Source organism: Bombina bombina, chromosome 6 (assembly GCF_027579735.1).
Source record: "Bombina bombina isolate aBomBom1 chromosome 6, aBomBom1.pri, whole genome shotgun sequence".
Taxonomy (NCBI): Eukaryota; Metazoa; Chordata; class Amphibia; order Anura; family Bombinatoridae; genus Bombina; species Bombina bombina.
The window spans coordinates 523,586,546-523,606,211 of NC_069504.1; the positions used below are offsets into that span (position 1 = coordinate 523,586,546).

The 19,666-nt window shown below is 40.8% G+C and overlaps 1 protein-coding gene across 3 annotated transcripts in view; it reads right to left on the reverse strand.

The window, feature by feature from the left end:
* The window catches only part of PDE8A (phosphodiesterase 8A), a 1,084,545-nt gene that overhangs the window by 579,697 nt on the left and 485,182 nt on the right, over window positions 1-19,666 (reverse strand). For all 3 annotated transcript variants that reach the window (XM_053717432.1, XM_053717431.1, XM_053717430.1), the window contains exon 2: window positions 13,854-13,910. In XM_053717432.1, coding sequence (XP_053573407.1) covers window positions 13,854-13,910 — 57 coding nt within the window. The remainder of the gene's footprint in view (window positions 1-13,853; window positions 13,911-19,666) is intronic.

Genomic DNA, 19,666 nt, shown 5'->3' on the forward strand with positions numbered 1-19,666 from the left:
TATCAGGTAAGCATAAATTTTGTTTTCTCTTGTAAGGTGTATCCAGTCCACGGGTTCATCCATTACTTGTGGGATACCAATACCAAAGCTTTAGGACACGGATGAAGGGAGGGACAAGGCAGGAACTTAAACGGAAGGCACCACTGCCTGCAAGACCTTTCTCCCAAAAATATCCTCCGAAGAAGCAAAAGTATCAAATTTTTAAAATTTAGAAAAAGTATGAAGCGAAGACCAAGTCGCCGCCTTACAAATCTGTTCAACAGAGGCCTCATTTTTAAAAGCCCATGTGGAAGCTACCGCTCTAGTGGAATGAGCTGTAATTCTTTCAGGAGGCTGCTGGCCAGCAGTCTCATAAGCTAAACGGATTATGCTTCTCAGCCAAAAAGAAAGAGAAGATGCCGAAGCCTTTTGGCCTCTCCTCTGTCCAGAGTAGACAACAAACAATGCAGATGTTTGACGAAAATCCTTAGTAGCTTGTAAATAAAACTTTAAAGCACAAACCACGTCAAGATTGTGTAATAGACGTTCCTTCTTTGAAGAAGGATTAGGACACAGTGACGGAACAACAATCTCCTGATTGATATTCTTATTAGATACCACCTTAGGAAGAAACCCAGGTTTGGTACGCAAAACTACCTTATCTGCATGGAAGATCAGATAAGGGGAATCACACTGTAAGGCAGATAACTCTGAAACTCTTTGAGCTGAAGAGATAGCTACTAAAAACAGAACTTTCCACGATAAAAGCTTGATATGCAGAGGTTCAAACGGAACCCCTTGAAGAACTTTAAGAACTAAATTTAAACTACATGGTGGAGCAACAGGTTTAAACACAGGCTTGATTCTAACTAAAGCCTGACAAAATGCCTGAACGTCTGGAACATCTGCCAGACGCTTGTGCAGAAGAATAGACAGAGCAGAAATCTGTCCCTTTAAGGAACTAGCTGACAATTCCTTCTCCAATCCTTCTTGGAGAAAGGATAATATCCTAGGAATCCTGACCTTACTCCATGAGTAACCCTTGGATTCACACAAATGAAGATATTTACACCATATCTTATGATAGATTTTCCTGGTGACAGGCTTTCGAGCCTGAATTAAGGTATCAATGACCGACTCGGAGAAACCAGGTTTTGATAAAATCAAGCGTTCAATCTTCAAGCAGTCAGCCGCAGAGAAATTAGATTTGGATGTCTGAATGGACCTTGGAGTAGAAGGTCCTGCCTCAGCGGCAGAGTCCATGGTGGAAAGCATGGCATGTCCACCAGATCTGCATACCAAGTCCTGCGTGGCCACGCAGGTGCTATCAAAATCACAGAAGCTCTCTCCTGCTTGATCTTGGCAATCAGACGAGGGAGAAGAGGAAATGGTGGGAACACATAAGCCAAGCTGAAGGACCAGGGCACTGCTAGAGCATCTATCAGCGCTGCCTGGGGATCCCTTGACCTGGACCCGTAAAAAGGAAGCTTGGCGTTCTGACGAGACGCCATCAAATCCAGTTCTGGTTTGCCCCATAGTTGAATCAGCTGGGCAAATACCTCGGATGGAGCTCCCACTCCCCCGATGAAAAGTCTGCTGACTTAGAAAATCCGCCTCCCAGTTTTCTACTCCTGGGATATGGATAGCTGAGAGATGGCAAGAGTGAACCTCTGCCCATAGAATTATCTTTGAAACCTCCAACATTGACAGGGGGCTTCTTGTTCCCCCCTGATGGTTGATATAGGCTACAGTCGTGATATTGTCTGACTGAAATCTGATGAACCTGACCGCAGCTAGTTGAGGCCAAGCCTGAAGAGCATTGAATATCACTCTCAGTGCCAGAATGTTTATCGGAAGGAGGGCTTCCTCCTGAGTCCACGAACCCTGAGCCTTCAGGGAGCTCCAGACTGCGCCCCAGCCCAGAAGGCTGGCATCTGTCGTCACTATAGTCCACTCTGGCCTGTGGAAACTCATTCCCCTGGACAGATGGACCCGAGATAACCACCAGAGAAGAGAATCCCTGGTCTTTTGATCCAGATTTAGCAGAGGGGACAAATCTGTGTAGTCCCCATTCCACTGATAGAGCATGCAAAGTTGCAGTGGTCTGAGATGTAGGCGGGCAAACGGAACTATGTCCATTGCCGCTACCATTAGGCCGATTACTTCCATACACTCAGCCACTGACGGCCGAGAAGTGGAATGAAGAGCACGGCAGGAAGTTAGAAGCTTTGATAACCTGACCTCTGTCAGAAAATTTTTTAATTTCTACTGAATCTATCAATGTTCCTAGGAAGGAAACTCTTGTGAGAGGGGAGAGAGAACTCTTTTCTTCGTTCACCTTCCACCCGTGAGACCTCAGAAAGGCCAGAACAATGTCCGTATGGGACTTGGCGATTTGAAAAGCCGACGCCTGTATCAGAATGTTGTCTAGGTAAGGAGCCACCGCTATGCCCCATGGCCTTAGAACCGCCAGTAGGGACCCTAGAACCTTCGTAAAGATTCTTGGTGCCATGGCTAACCCGAAGGGAAGAGCCACAAACTGGTAATGCCTGTCTAAGAAGGCGTACCTGAGGAACTGATGATGATCTCTGTGAATCGGAATGTGGAGATAAGCATCCTTTAAGTCCACGGTAGTCATATATTGACCCTCCTGGATCATAGGGAGGATGGTTCGGATAGTCTCCATCTTGAAGGATGGGACCCTGAGAAATTTTTTTAGGATCTTGAGATCCAAGATTGGTCTGAAAGTTCCCTTTTTTTTGGGAACTATAAACAGATTTGAATAGAAGCCCTGCCCCTGTTCCTCCCTTGGAACTGGGTGGATCACTCCCATAACCAGTAGGTCTTGAACACAACGTAAGAAAGCCTCTCTCTTTATCTGGTTTACAGATAATTATGAGAGATGAAATCTCCCCTTTGGAGATGAAGCTTTGAAGTCCAGAAGATATCCCTGGGAAACAATCTCTAATGCCCAGGGATCCTGGACGTCTCTTGCCCAAGCCTGGGCGAAAAGAGAAAGTGTGCCCCCTACTAGATTCGGTCCTGGATCGGGGGCTACTCCTTCATGCTGTCTTAGAGGCGGCAGCAGGTTTTTTGGCCTGCTTCCCCTTGTAACGTCTGCTGACCAGGACTTAAGCCATAGCGCCCTGCGTGCCAGAATGGCAAAACCTGAATTCTTAGCTGTTAGTTTGGTTAGATGAAAAATGGCGTCAGAAATAAAGGAATTAGCTAACTTGAGAGCTTTAATCCTGTCTAAAATATCATCTAACGGGGTCTCCACCTGTAGAGCCTCCTCTAGAGACTCGAACCAAAAAGCCGCTGCAGCAGTAACTGGGGCAATGCATGCAAGAGGCTGGAGAATAAAACCTTGATGGATAAAAATTTTCTTAAGGAGACCCTCCAATTTTTTATCCATAGGATCTAGGAAAGCACAACTGCCTCGACGGGTATAGTTGTACGCTTAGCAAGGGTAGAGACCGCTGCATCCACCTTATGGACTGTCTGCCACGAGTCCCGTATGGCGGCATCTATGAGAAACATCTTTTTAAAAGCAGGAGGGGGAGAGAACGGCACACCTGGTCTATCACATTCCTTAGTAATAATTTCCGAAAACCTCTTAGGGACTGGAAAAACATCAGTGTAAACAGGCACTGCAAAGTATTTGTCCATTTTACACAATTTCTCTGGAACTACAATGGGGTCACAGTCATCCAGAGTCGCTAAAACCTCCCTAAGCAATAAGCGGAGGTGTTCGAGCTTAAATTTAAATGCTGTCATTTCAGAGTCAGACTGAAGTAACGCCTTCCCTGAATCTGAAATGTCACCCACAGATAGAAGCTCTCCTGCTTCGCTTCTGAGTATTGTGAGGGTATATCGGACACAGGTATTAAAGTGTCAGAAAGCTCTGTATTTGTTCTAGCCCCAGAGCTGTCTCGCTTTCCTTGTAACCCTGGCAGTTTGGACAATACCTCTGTGAGGGTATTAGTCATAACTGCCGCCATGTCGTGTAAGGTAAACGCATTGGACGCGCTAAATGTACTTGGCGTCACTTGAGCGGGAGTTATAGGTTCTGACACGTGGGGAGAGCTGGCATAACCTCCCTTTTGTCAGTCAGAGAAACCTCTGGTGATAAATCTTTAAATGCTATAATATGGTCTTTATAATTTATAGAAATTTCAGTACATTTGGTACACATTCTAAGAGGGGGTTCCACAATGGCTTCTAAACATATTGAACAAGGAGTTTCCTCTATGTCAGACATGTTTAACAGACTAGTAATGAGACCAGCAAGCTTGGAAAACACTTTAATAAATGTGAAACAGCAATTAAACAAAAACGGTACCGTGCCTTTAAGAGAAAAAAACTATCACATAAACTGCAAAACAGTGTTAAAAAGTAGTAAACTCTTCGAAATTTTTACAGTGTGTATAAGGGACTAAAGCAGCATTGCACCCACTTGCAAATGGATGATTAACCCTTTAGGCCCCAAACCGGATTTGAAAAACGTTAAAAAACGTTAATAAACAGTTAAACACCTTGCCACAGCTCTGCTGTGGCTCCTACCTGCCCTCAAATACGATTTAGGGAAGAAATAAGCCCTCTATAGTGGTCCTCAGATGCCAGAGGACTCCTTTAGGGAAACTGGATGTCTCAGTCTGAATATGAACTGCGCATCTAGAGCGCAAAAATAGGCCCCTCCCACCATGCACTCGATGTAAGAGGGCCTTAAGAAAATACTCCTAGGAGTATCTGACTAGCCATGTGGAAACTAGGCCTCAAAAACACAATTTATGCTTACCTGATAAATTTATTTCTCTTGTGGTGTATCCAGTCCACGGATCATCCATTACTTGTGGGATATTCTCATTCCCAACAGGAAGTTGCAAGAGGACACCCACAGCAGAGCTGTAATATAGCTCCTCCCCTAACTGTCATAGCCAGTCATTCGACCGAAAACAAGCCAAGAAAGGAGGAACCATAGGGTGTAGTGGTTACTGTAGTTTAAATTTAAAAATTACCTGCCTTAAAATGACAGGGCGGGCCGTGGACTGGATACACCACAAGAGAAATAAATTTATCAGGTAAGCATAAATTGTGTTTTCTCTTGTAAGGTGTATCCAGTCCACGGATCATCCATTACTTGTGGGATACCAATACCAAAGCTAAAGTACACGGATGAAGGGAGGGACAAGGCAGGAACTTAAATGGAAGGAACCACTGCCTGTAAAACCTTTCTCCCAAATATAGCCTCCGAAGAAGCAAAAGTATCAAATTTGTAAAATTTTGAAAAAGTATGAAGCGAAGACCAAGTCGCCGCCTTGCAAATCTGTTCAACAGAAGCCTCATTTTTAAAGGCCCAAGTGGAAGCCACAGCTCTAGTGGAATGAGCTGTAATCCTTTCAGGAGGCTGCTGTCCAGCAGTCTCATAGGCTAAGCGGATTAAGCTTCTTAGCCAAAAAGAAAAAGAGGTTGCCAAAGCCTTTTGACCTCTCCTCTGTCCAGAGTAGACAACAAACAAAGCAGATGTTTGCCGAAAATCTTTAGTAGCTTGTAAGTAAAACTTTAAAGCACAGACCACGTCCAGATTGTGTAACACAAGGATGGAACCACAATCTCTTGATTGATATTCTTGTTAGATACCACCTTAGGTAAGAACCCAGGTTTGGTACGCAGGACTACCTTATCCGTATGAAAAATCAGATAAGGAGAATCACATTGTAAGGCAGATAGCTCAGAGACTCTACGAGCCGAGGAAATAGCTACCAAAAAAAAAAAAAAACTTTTCAAGATAAAAGTTTGATATCTATGGAATGAAGAGGTTCAAACGGAACTCCTTGAAGAACCTTAAGAACCAAGTTTAAGCTCCATGGTGGAGCAACAGGTTTAAACACAGGCTTGATTCAAACTAAAGCCTGACAAAATGCCTGAACGTCTGGAACATCTGCCAGACGCTAGTGCAAAAGAATAGACAGAGCAAAAATCTGTCCCTTTAAGAAACTAGCTGACAATCCTTTTTCCAAACCTTCTTGGAGAAAAGATAAAATCCTAGGAATCCTGACCTTACTCCATGAGTAACCCTTGGATTCACACCAATAAAGATATCTACGCCATACCTTATGGTAAATTTTCCTGGTGACAGGCTTTCGTGCCTGTATTAAGGTATCAATAACTGACTCGGAGAAGCCACGCTTTGATAAAATCAAGCATTCAATCTCCAGGCAGTCAGCCTCAGAGAAATTAGATTTGGATGGTTGAAAGGACCCTGAAGTAGAAGGTCCTGTCTCAGAGGCAGAGACCATGGTGGAAAGGATGACATGTCCACTAGATCTGCATACCAGGTCCTGCGTGTCCACGCAGGTGCTATCAGAATAACCGATGCTCTCTCCTGCTTGATCTTGGCAATCAGTCGAGGGAGCAGAGGAAACGGTGGAAACACATAAGCCAGGTTGAAAGACCAGGGCGCTGCTAGAGTATCTATCAGTGTCGCCTTGGGATCCCTGGACCTGGATCCGTAACACGGAAGCTTGGCGTTCTGGCGAGACGCCATGAGATCCAGTTCTGGTTTGCCCCAACGGAGAATCAGTTGTGCAAATACCTCCGGGTGGAGTTCCCACTCTCCCGGATGAAAAGTCTGACGACTTAGAAAATCCGCCTCCCAATGCTCTACACCTGGGATATGGATAGCTGATAGGTGGCAAGAGTGAATCTCTGCCCAGTGAATTATTTTTGAAACTTCTAACATCTCTAGGGAACTTCTTGTTCCCCCTCGATGGTTGATGTAAGCTACAGTTGTGATGTTGACCGACTGAAATCTGATGTACCTCAGAGTTGCTAACTGAGGCCAAACCTGAAGAGCCTTGAACATCGCTCTTAGTTCCAGAATATTTATTGGAAGGAGAGACTCCTCCTGAGTCCACGATCCCTGAGCCTTCAGGGAGTTCCAGACTGCACCCCAACCTAGAAGGCTGGCATTTGTTGTTACAATAGTCCAATCTGGCCTGCGAAGGTCATACCTTTGGACAGATGGACCCGAGATAGCCACCAGGGAAGAGGATCCCTGGTCTCTTGGTCCAGATTCAGTTGAGGGGCCAAATCTGTGTAATCCCCGCTCCACTGACTGAGCCTGCATAGTTGCAGCGGTCTGAGATGTAAGCGTGCAAACGGCACTACGTCCATTGCCGCTACCATTAAGCCGATTACTTCCATACACTGAGCCACCAAAGGGCGCGGAATGGAATGAAGAACCCGACAGGAATTTAGAAGCTTTGATAACCTGGACTCCGTCAAGGTAAATTTTCATTTCTACAGAATCTATCAGAGTCCCTAGAAAGGAAACTCTTGTGAGTGGGGATAGAGAACACTTTTCCTCGTTCACTTTCCACCCATGCGACCTCAGAAATGCCAGTACTACGTCCGTATGAGACTTTGAGAATTTGGAAGTTTGACGCCTGTATCAGGATGTCGTCTAAATAAGGGGCTACTGCTATGCCCCGCGGCCTTAAGACCGCCAAAAGCGACCCTAGAACCTTTGTAAAGATTCTTGGGGCTGTAGCTAATCCAAAGGAAAGAGCTACAACTGGTAATGCCTGTCTTGAAAGGCAAACCTGAGAAACCGATGATGATCTTTGTTTATCGGAATGTGAAGATAAGCATCCTTTAGATCCACTGTAGTCATATATTGACCCTCCTGGATCAGTGGTAGGATGGTACGAATAGTTTCCATCTTGAACGACGGAACTTTGAGGAATTTGTTTAAGATCTTTAGATCCAAAATCGGTCTGAAGGTTCCCTCTTTTTTGGGAACCACAAACAGATTTGAGTAAAAACCCTGTTCCTGTTCCTCCTTTGGAACTGGATGGATCACTCCCATAACTAGGAGGTCTCGTACACAGTGTAAGAATGCCTCACTCTTTATCTGGTTTGCAGATAATTGTGAAAGGTGAAATCTCCCTTTTGGGGGGGAAGCTTTGAAGTCCAGAAGATATCCCTGGGATATAATTTCCAACGCCCAGGGATCCTGAACATCTCTTGCCCACGCCTGGGCGAAGAGTGAAAGTCTGCCCCCTACTAGATCCGTTACCGGATGGGGGGTCGTTCCTTCATGCTGTCTTAGAGGCAGCAGCAGGCTTTTTGACCTGCTTACCTTTTTTCCAGGTCTGGTTTGGTCTCCAGACCGTCTTGGATTGAGCAAAAGTTCCCTCTTGTTTATTATTAGAGGAAGTTGATGCCGCACCTGCCTTGAAGTTTCGAAAGGCACGAAAATTAGACTGTTTGGCCCTAGATTTGGACGTGTCCTGAGGAAGGGCACAACCTTTTCCTCCCGTGATATCAGCAATAATCTCCTTCAAACCAGGCCCGAATAGGGTCTGCCCCTTGAAGGGAATGTTAAGTAGCTTAGATTTTAAAGTCACGTCAGCTGACCATGATTTAAGCCATAGCGCTCTGCGCGCCTGTATAGCAAAACCAGAATTCTTAGCCGTTAGTTTATTCAAATGAACAATGGCATCAGAAATAAAATAATTGGATAGCTTAAGTGCTCTAAGTTTGCCAAGTATGTCATCCAATGGAGTCTCTACCTGTAAAGCCTCTTCCAGAGACTCAAACCAGTACGCCGCAGCAGCAGTGACAGGGGCAATGCATGCAATGGGCTGTAGGATAAAACCTTGTTGAATAAATATTTTCTTAAGGTAACCTTCTAATTTTTTATCCATTGGCTCTAAAAAAGCACAACTGTCCTCGACAGGAATAGTAGTACGCTTTGCTAGAGTAGAAACTGCTCCCTCCACCTTAGGGACTGTCTGCCATAAGTCCCGTGTGGTGGCGTCTATTGGAAAACATTTTTCTAAAAATAGGAGGGGAAGAGAACGGCACACCTGGTCTATCCCATTCCTTATTAATAATTTCTGTAAACCTTTTAGGTATTGGAAAAACATCAGTACACACCGGCACTGCAAAGCATTTATCCAGTCTACAAAATTTCTCTGGCACTGCAATGGTATCACAGTCATTCAGAGCAGCTAAAACCTCCCTAAGTAACACGCGGAGGCGTTCAAGCTTAAATTTAAATGTAGAAATATTAGAATCAGGTATCTTTCCTGAGTCATTAACATCACCCACTGACTGAAGCTCTCCTTCCTCAGCTTCTGCATATTGTGAGGCAGTATCAGACATGGTTCTTAAAGTGTCAGTATGCTCTTCATTTTGTCTCACCCCAGAGCTATCTCGCTAACCTCTAAGTTCAGGTAGTCTGGCTAATACCGCTGACAGTGTATTATCCATGACTGCCGCCATGTCTTGTGAAGTAAACGCTATGGGCGCCCTAGATGTACTTGGCGCCATTTGAGCGTGATTCCCTTGGGCGTGAGTCAAAGGGTCTGACACGTGGGGAGAGTTAGTCGGCATAACTTTCCCCTCGTCAGATTCCTCTGGTGATAATTTTTTTAAAAACAGAATATGATCTTTATTGCATAAAATGAAATCTGTACATTTGGTACACATTCTAAGAGGGGGTTCCACCATGGCTTTTAAACATAATGAACAAGGAGTTTCTTCTATGTCAGACATGTTTATACAGACTAGCAATGAGACTAGCAAGCTTGGAAAACACTTTAAATCAAGTTAACAAGCAAATATAAAAAACGATACTGTGCCTTTAAGAGAAACAAATTTTGTCAGAATTTGAAAAACAGTGAAAAAATGCAGTAAATCAAACGAAATTTTTACAGTGTATGTAATAGGCTAGCAGAGCATTGCATCCACTTGCAAATGGATGATTAACCCCTTAGTTCAAAAAACGGATAAAAAAAACGAAATAGACTTTTTTTTTTTAACAGTCACAACCAACTGCCTCAGCAAGCTGTGGTCCTACCTTTCCCAATAAACAACTTTGGAAAGCCTTTGAGCCCTTTAGAGATGTCCTATAGCATACAGGGGACTCCTGAGGGAAGCTGGATGTCACAGTTTGTAATTTTAACTACACCAACTGTAACTTTTATACTATAACAGTGGAAAGCCTCAGTAAAACTGTTTCTAGTCAAAATTTAAGCCAGCCATGTGGAAAAAACTAGGCCCCAATAAAGTTTTATCACCAATGCATATATAAAAACGATTAAACATGCCAGCAAACGTTTATATTGCAATATCATAAGGGTATTACCCCTGGGAGTAAGCATGATACCAGTCATTATTAAATCACTGTATTCAGGCTTAACTTACATTAATCCGGTATCAGCAGCATTTTCTAGTGTTTTCCATCTCTAGAAAAAATTATAACTGCACATACCTGATAGCAGAATAAACTGCACGCCATTCTCTCGCTGAAGTTACCTCATCTGTGTAATCCCCTCAGACATATGTGAGAATAGCAATGGATCTTAGTTACAACCTGCTAAGATCATAGAAACCTCAGGCAGATTCTTCTTCTATTTACTGCCTGAGATAAAATAGCACAACTCCGGTACTATTTAAAAATAACAAACTTTTGATTGAAGAAAATAAACTAACTATATTTAACCACTCTCTCCTACACATCCTAACTTGTTGAGAGTTGCAAGAGAATGACTGGCTATGACAGTTAGGGGAGGAGCTATATTACAGCTCTGCTGTGGGTGTCCTCTTGCAACTTCCTGTTGGGAATGAGAATATCCCACAAGTAATGGATGATCCGTGGACTGGATACACCTTACAAGAGAAAAACGATTTATCACCCTCAGAGAAAAAACGTTCTTTCTATATAACATGTAAACGTTTTGTTGCCCTTTTTTGTAAGCATGATCCCAATTGTTGTTAAATCACTGCATCATGCTTACCTCAAATATACAAGGCTCTGTCAGCGTTTTCTAGATCTTATCATCTCTCTAGAAATAAATATACTGAACATACCTCAAAGCAGGTAATCTGCAGACCGTTCCCCCAACTGAAGTCTTTCCCATACTCTTCAGTTATGCGTGAGAACAGCAATGGACCTTAGTTACAAACCGCTAAGATCATCAACCTCCAGGCAGATTCTTCTTCTAATTTCTGCCTGGGAGTAAAACAGTATGACGCCGGTACCGTTTAAAAATAACAAACTCTTGATTGAAGGTAAAAACTACACTAAGTCACCACATATCTCTTATACTTCCTATCTTGTCGAGAATTGCAAGAGAATGACTAGGGGTGGCAGTTAGGGGAGGAGCTATATAGACAGCTCTGCTGTGGGTGTCCTCTTGCAACTTCCTGTTGGGAAGGAGAATATCCCCACAAGTAATGGATGAACCCGTGGACTGGATACACCTTACAAGAGAAACATAGTTTTAATAGGTTTAAAAAAAACAAGGCTCTATTTCATGTCAATTGTTGAGTCCTGTATGGCTAGCACGGCTATTGGATAAGAGGTGGAAACGCCACCTCATAAAAAAAATAGTTTTGAGGTGGGCAGAATTTTTATTTTTTAATTATGCACAAAATAAAGGTATGTTTAAGCACATAATCACGTCAAAATCATGAATTAAGGTCCTTTTAATTTAGGCCATACCATTACTTTAATATTTTATTTTGTCATTTATAGCTAGACACATTTTTGGCAAGTGTCATTACCCGAACACAGCAAGCACATTCATATATCAACAATTTTACTAAATATCTGCTGTTTTAGTAGTGCTGTCACACACTCTATATACTACATATTGATTTTTCAGAGCTTGAATTTATTTACCTCTGGCTTCTGACATTGTCATATTAAATAAATAAATTTAAATATATAAATATATAAATATATATATATATATATATATATATATATATATATATATATATATATATATATATATTTTATTTAAGAGGTTTTCAAGAATTATATCCAAAGACAACTCTGAAACAGCAAAACCCAGAAAAGTGTGCTAATAAATATTTTAAAATAACTATTTTGAATGCAGGTCTTTTGTAATGCAGTGCTAAATTACTAATATGCCCTACATATGTGAGCTTAATGTAGCTTAAAATAAACAAAGCATTTTTATTTAAAACATTATAAAAATACAGAAAAACAAGTTATTTGTTTCTCAGCCTGACTATATAACTTGTAACCAATATTGGCCCATATTGCAATCCATTAGAAACCCTGCAAAAATCACTGCATGGCAGCTAAGGTGATTATTTTTTTGGTTTGGTTCTTTTTATAAGCTATTACAATATATTAGAGTAGCTGCTGTTTCAGTTCATAGAATTGCTCAAATCATATAACTGGAATATCTAGTTCAACACACGAAAAACTACTGGTACAACGCATGATTTTTAAGGGAATTTTATGCAACACAGATCTTCAGGTAACCTAAAGATTTCTAGATAAAGGAAAAGTAAAACATGATAGAATGAATTCGGTAATGATAAAGGCCATTTTTTCGCTTAACCTATAAAATTTAAATATATTCTGTCTGGTTAAATCTTATAGTGTTGTAGCGGGTGGTCTAATTATAATGGCTTACTGAACTACTGGGAAAGTACAATGCCTGCTTTGGGGGTCCCTGCAGCTAATCAGAACATAAAGCCACCTAGTGTGTCATTAAACCCCCTTCACCCCGAGATTGTGTTAGGACTTGGCGTGATATCCCTGTCCGTAAAGGGATCAGCAGTAAAGAGCATTACTGTACCTGCCAAACCAATCACAGTTGTTCTAGCAATGTGGTTAGTTCACTACAAACTGACATCACAGTAAGTATACCAATTATAAACAGGCAGTAACCACACCTGTGCCAACAGCACTAACCTGGTCCATGAGTGCCAACCTTCCCTTCACCCACTGACATAAATGATGTTTATCATGTATCCCTACAAAGGTTTAAATATTTAACACAACCTCCTACTCTACCCTAATCTTAAAATGGATATTAAATATATAATTACAAAAATGTCTTAATGTCATTGTACTGTAGATTTATTCTCTACTTTTTTGGGCTTTGAAATTTGTATTACCAATGATCTGTTTTACATACTGTAGTGTATAAAATGGTTTATTTTTCCATTTAAACTGCTGTTTTTGCCTGTTTAAACGACTAACTATTCTGAACATATGAATAATTTACTATTCTCTATAGGAAAGGTATCAAAACAAGAGGCAGTAAACAGTAATCAAGATCCCAGTGGGGGTAAAAGAGATAGGTAAAAAAATGTTTCCTTTTCAATTGTTCTCTCTAAGTTTTGATCATTGTGTGTAGACGGACAGTTAAGATAAGAAGGCTCTATCAGCTAGTGAGAATGTTCAGTAGTTCCAAATCCGTCATTATACCATCTGTAGTGTATCAAACGTACAGAAAGTGCTCCTTTGGGTTTATTTTTATTAGAACTAGCTATTTCTCACTAGAACTAGCACCATGAAATTTTAAGTACACGCGTTAAAGCCTTTATTTTATCTCTATTGTTAGCTAAAATAAGCCACACTATATTTTCATGAAAAATATTTGTAACACTATAAATGATTTATATATATAAGCAGTGGAATAGTTTCACACATATCTTATTACAGTAAGCTCACTTTCATTTCATATATCATTGCTTTGGTCATACAAGATAAACACAGTACTTAAATTTGCTTACTCTTATTCGAATAGATCAGTTTTTGTGGAATTGTTGTTTCCCTCTATATGTGAATAAGGGTTCTACTATTTAGTTTCTTCCTGTGGCGCGTGATACATGGGATAAACAAGAAGGCAGTAAATGAAGGTGTTGGGTAGCATGTTTAGTGAGTGATTATGTCATTGTGAGGTTAGGGGATCTGCTATGGGACCGAAGGAACAGTTTTTGGATACTGAGAATTAATCTTTACTTTAGAAACCTGTATTTAATTGTAAGACATTGATCTAACTTATTCACTCTATTTCCATATCGTTAGACTTTACCTGAATTTGATCTTGGTGGAGTCTCATTGGACCAAACTGCACTTCTGTTACAGCTGCCTAAGAAGAAAATCATAGAATTAGAACAATATTGATCTTTACAGCACACAATATATTTATTCTAAAGCACAACAAAGAAGCACAAAATATATAATTACATGAAATAATGCTCAACTGTCATTTTACAATTATTTCAGGAAACACATAGGGTTTAACCCCTTAATGACCACAGCACTTTTCCATTTTCTGTCCGTTTGGGACCAAGGCTATTTTTACATTTTTGTGGTGTTTGTGTTTAGCTGTAATTTTCCTCTTGCTCATTTACTGTACCCACACATATTATATACCGTTTTTCTCGCCATTAAATGGACTTTCCAAAGATACCATTATTTTCATCATATCTTATAATTTATTATAAAACATTTTATAAAATATGAGAAAAAAAATAGAAAAAAAACACTTTTTCTAACTTTGACCCCCAAAATCTGTTACACATCTACAATCACCAAAAAACACCAATGCTAAATATTTTCTAAATTTTGTTCTGAGTTTAGAAATACCCAATGTTTACATGTTCTTTGCTTTTTTTTGCAAGTTATAGGGCCATAAATACAAGTAGCACTTTGCTATTTCCAAACCATTTTATTCAAGATTAGCGCTAGTTACATTGGGACACTGATATCTTTCAGGAATCCCTGAATATCCCTTGACATGTATATATATTTTTTTAGAAGACATCCCAAAGTATTGATCTAGGCCAATTTTGGTATATTTCATGACACCATTTCACCGCCAAATGCGATCAAATACAAAAAATCGTTCACTTTTTCACAAACTTTCGGTTTCTCACTGAAATTATTTACAAACAGCTTGTGCAATTATGGCATAAATGGTTGTAAATTTTTCTCTGGGATCCCCTTTGTTCAGAAATAGCAGACATATATGGCTTTGGCATTGCTTTTTGGTAATTAGAAGGCCGCTAAATGCTGCTGTGCATCACACGTGTATTATGGCTAGCAGTGAAGGGGTTAATTAGGTAGTTTGTAGGGAGCTTGCAGGGTTAATTTTAGCTTTAGTGTAGAGATCAGCCTCCCACCTGACACATCAGACCCCCTGATCCCTCCCAAACAGCTCCCTTCCCTCCCCCACCCCACAATTGTCTCCGCCATCTTAAGTACTGGCAGAAAGTCTGCCAGTACTAAAATAAAAGGTTTATTTATTTTAATTTTTTATTTTTTAAAGCATATTTACATATGCTGGGGGTGTAGCATCCCCCCTTAGCCCCCAACCTCCCTGATCCCCCCAAACAGCTCTCTAATCCTCCCCATCTGCCTTATTGGGGGCCATCTTGGGTACTGGCAGCTGTCTGCCAGTACCCATTTTGCAAAATAAAAAGGGTTTTTTTTGTTTTTATTTTTAGTTTCTGTAGTGTAGCTTCCCCCCCCCCCACAGACCAACCCCCACCACCTGCCTGATCTTTTTATTTCCAACTTTATTTCCCCTTTTTTGTAAATTTTACTGCTACTTTTTCTGTAGTGCAGCGGTTCCCACCCGCTCCCTCCCCGTGCACGCGCCCGCGCGCCCGTGCGCGCCCCCGGGCATCCCTGCCCCCCTCAGCATCATCCAGGGCCATCGATGGCCGCCACCCGCCTCCCACACCGGCTCCTATCCACCCACAAACCTAGCCGTTAATGTCCGGTGCAGAGAGGGCCACAGAGTGGCTCTCTCTGCATCGGATGGCTACAAATGGTTATTGCAGGATGCCTCGATATCGAGGCATCACTGCAATAACCGGAAAGCAGCTGGAAGCGAGCAGGATCGCTTCCAGCTGCTTTCCACACCGAGGACGTGCAGGGTACGTCCTCAGGCGTTAACTGCCTTTTTTTTGAGGACGTACCCTGCACGTCCTCGGTCGTTAAGGGGTTAAAGGAAAGATTGGATATCTTTATTGATAATTATTTAACATCTTCAAAATGCGTTAAATGTTGTATGCAGCAATAATCTCATTCCCTCTTAAATCTCATAAATATATGAGAAGTCATGGGGGTCAATTTATCAAGCTCCATACAGAGCTTGATGCCCTGTCCGTCTGCTCTGAGGCGGCGGACAGAAATCAACCCAATCGGATACGATCGGGTTGATTGACACCCCCTGCTAGCGGTCTATTGGCCGCGAATCTGCAGGGGGCGGTATTGCACCAGCAGTTCACAAGAACTGCTGGTGCAATGAAAAATGCCGACAACGTATGCTGTCGGCATTTATCGATGTACAGCGGACATGATACGCTACATCGTATCATGTCCGCTCGCACATTAGTAAATTGACCCCGTGAACTCCATCATTTGCCATTGAATATCTGTCAACTTTAAATCATATTTCACAGTGTACTTTAGTTTACTAACAGCTAGATTACGAGTTTTGCATTATGGGTGAAAAAGCAGCGTTATGCTTCATAACGCTGCTTTTTCCCGAATGCTGCTATTACAAGTTTTGTCGGTATAGCTGTACCGCACACCTTTTTGGCCATCACGTAACGTCAGTACCGCCACCCTCCCGCATCGCAAACACTATTTAAAGATTATTAACCCCTAATATTCCGTCCGCCCACACCTATAATAAACCTATTAACCACTAAACCGCAAGCCCCCCACAATGAAATATACTTAAATAAATTATTAACCCCTAAACCTCTAACCTCCCACATCACTAACTCTACATAAATATATTAACCCCTAAACCTAACCTTAACATAACCCTAAGCCGAAGTCTAACCCTAACACCCCCTAACAAATATAATTAAAATAAATCTAAATAAACCTTACAATTATTACCTAAATAATTCATATTTAAAACTAAATACAAACTTACCTGTAAAATAAAACCTAAGCTAGCTACAATATAACTAATAGTTATATTGTAGCTATCTTAGGTTTTATTTTTATTTCACAGCTAAGTTTGTGTTTATTTTAACTAGGTAGACTAGTTTGTAAATAGTTATTAACTATTTAATAACTACCTAGCTAAAATAAATACAAAGTTACCTGTAAAATAAAACCTAACCTGCCTTGGACTAAAAACTAACATTAAAATTAAATAAAATTAATTAAATTATTAAAATACAATTTTCTAAATTACAAAAAATAAAAAATGAAATTATCAAAAATATAAACAAATTACTCCTAATCTAATATCCCTATCAAAATAAAAAAGTCCCCCCAAAATAAAAAAAAACCCTAGCCTACACTAAAGTGCCAATGTCCCTTAAAATGGCCTTTTGTGGGGCATTGCCCCAAAGAAATCAACTCTTTTACCTGTAAAAAAAATACGAACACCCCCCAACAGTAAAACCCACCACCCAACCAACCCCCCCAAATAAAAATTTATCTAAATAAACGTAAGCTAACCACTGGCCTGAAAAGGGCATTTGGATGGGCATTGCCCTTAAAAGGGCATTTAGCTCTTTTACATTGCCCAAACCCTAAGCTAAAAAAAAAACACAAAAAAAACATTTAAAAAACCTTACACTAACCCCCACGATCCACTTACAGTTATCGAAGTCCGGACATACGTCCTCATCCAGCTGGCGAAGTCATCATCCAGGCGGCAAGAAGTCTTCATCCAGACGGCATCTTCTATCTTCATGCATCCGGCACGGAGCGGGTCCATCTTCAAGACATCCGTCGTGGAGCATCCTCTTCTTACGATCGTTGCTGGAAAATGAAGTTTCCCTTTAAGTGACGTCATCCAAGATGTCGTCCCTTACATTCCTATTGGTTGAAAGATTTCTATCAGCCAATAGGAATTAAAGGGGAAAAAAATCCTATTGGCTGTTGCAATCAGTCAATAGGATTGAGCTTTCATCCTATTGGCTGATCCAATCAGCCAATAGGATTGAGCTTTCATCCTATTGGCTGATCCAATCAGCCAATAGGATTGAGCTCTCATTCTATTGGCTGATTGGAACTGCCAATAGAATGAGAGCTCAATCCTATTGGCTGATTGCAACAGCTAATAGGATTTTTTCCCCTTCAATTCCAATTGGCTGATAGAAATCTTTCAGCCAATAGGAATATAAGGGACGCCATCTTGGATGATGTCACTTAAAGGGAAACGTCATTTTCCAGCGAAGATCGTAAGAAGAGGATGCTCCGCGCCGGATGTCTTGAAAATTGACCCGCTCCACACCGGATGGATGAAGATAGAAGATGCCATCTGGATGAAGACTTCGCTGGCTGGATGAAGATGGAAGAGTCCACCCGGATGAAGACTTCGCCGGCTGGATGAGGATGGATGTCCGGACTTCGATAACTGTAAGTGGATTGTCGGGGGTTAGTGTTAGGTTTTTTTAAGGGTTCTTTGGGTGTTTTTTTTTTAGCTTAGGGTTTGGGCAATATAAAAGAGCTAAATGCCCTTTTAAGGGCAATGCCCATCCAAATGCCCTTTTCAGGGCAATGGTTAGCTTAGGTTTATTTGGGGGGTTGGTTGGTTGGGTGGTGGGTTTTACTGTTGGGGGGTGTTTGTATTTTTTTTTTACAGGTAAAAGAGCTGATTTCTTTGGGACAATGCCCCACAAAAGGCCCTTTTAAGGGCCATTGGCACTTTAGTGTAGGCTTTTTTTTTATTTTGGGGGGCATTTTTATTTTGATAGGGCTATTATATTAGGAGTAATTCATTTTTTTATTTTTGATAATTTCATTTTTTATTTTTTGTAAGTTAGTGTTTATTTTTTTTTATAATTTAGAAAATTGTATTTTAATAATTTAATTCATGTTATTTTATTGTAATGTTAGTTTTTAGTGTAAGGTAGCTTAGGTTTTATTTTACAGGTAACTTTGTATTTATTTTAACTAGGTAGCTAGCAAATATTTAATAACTATTTACTAACTAGTCTACCTAGTTAAAATAAATATAAACTTACGTGTGAAATAAAAATAAAACCTAAGATAGCTACACTATAACTATTAGTTATATTGTAGCTAGCTTAGGTTTTATTTTACAGGTAAGTTTGTATTTAGTTTTAAATAGGAATTATTTAGGTAATAATTTGTAAGGTTTATTTAGATTGATTTTAATTATATTTAAGTTAGGGGGTGTTAGGGTTAGAGTTAGACTTAGGCTTAGGGTTACGTTAGGGTTAGGTTTAGGGGGTTAATATATTTATTTAGTGTTAGTGATGTTGGAGGCCAGAGGTTTAGGGGTTAATAACTTTAGTATAGTGGCGGCGACATTGGGGGCGGCAGATTAGGGGTTAATAACTGTAATGTAGGTGGTGGCGATGTAAAGGGCGGCGGATTAGGGGTTAATATTTTTATTTAGGTAGCGGCAATATTAAGGGCAGCATATTAGGGACTAATAACATTATGTAGGTTGCGGCGATGTCAGGGGCAGCAGATTAGGGGTGTTTAGACGTGGTTTTTATGTTAGGTTTAAACATAACTTTTTCTTTCCCCATAGACATCAATGGGGCTGCGTTACAGAGCTTTTGTTTCCGCGATCGCAGTTTTTTTTTTTGCCTGCTCTCCCCATTGATGTCTATGGGAAAATCGTGCATGAGCACGTCAAAGCAGCTTTTGATTTCGGTGCGGTATGGAGCTCAACGCAACCATATCGTCCGCACAAGCCTGCTTTTTAAAACTTGTAATAGCAGCCCTATAGGGAGGTGAAATAACTCCAAAAATGTTGCGGTTGTTAATTTCCCTATAGCGCTCAAAACTCGTAATCTAGCTGATAGTTAACTACAACATAACTGGAAGAGTCTATGGAATTAATAAATATGACTTTTCCCCCATATAACAGACACATTTTACTGTGCTTCT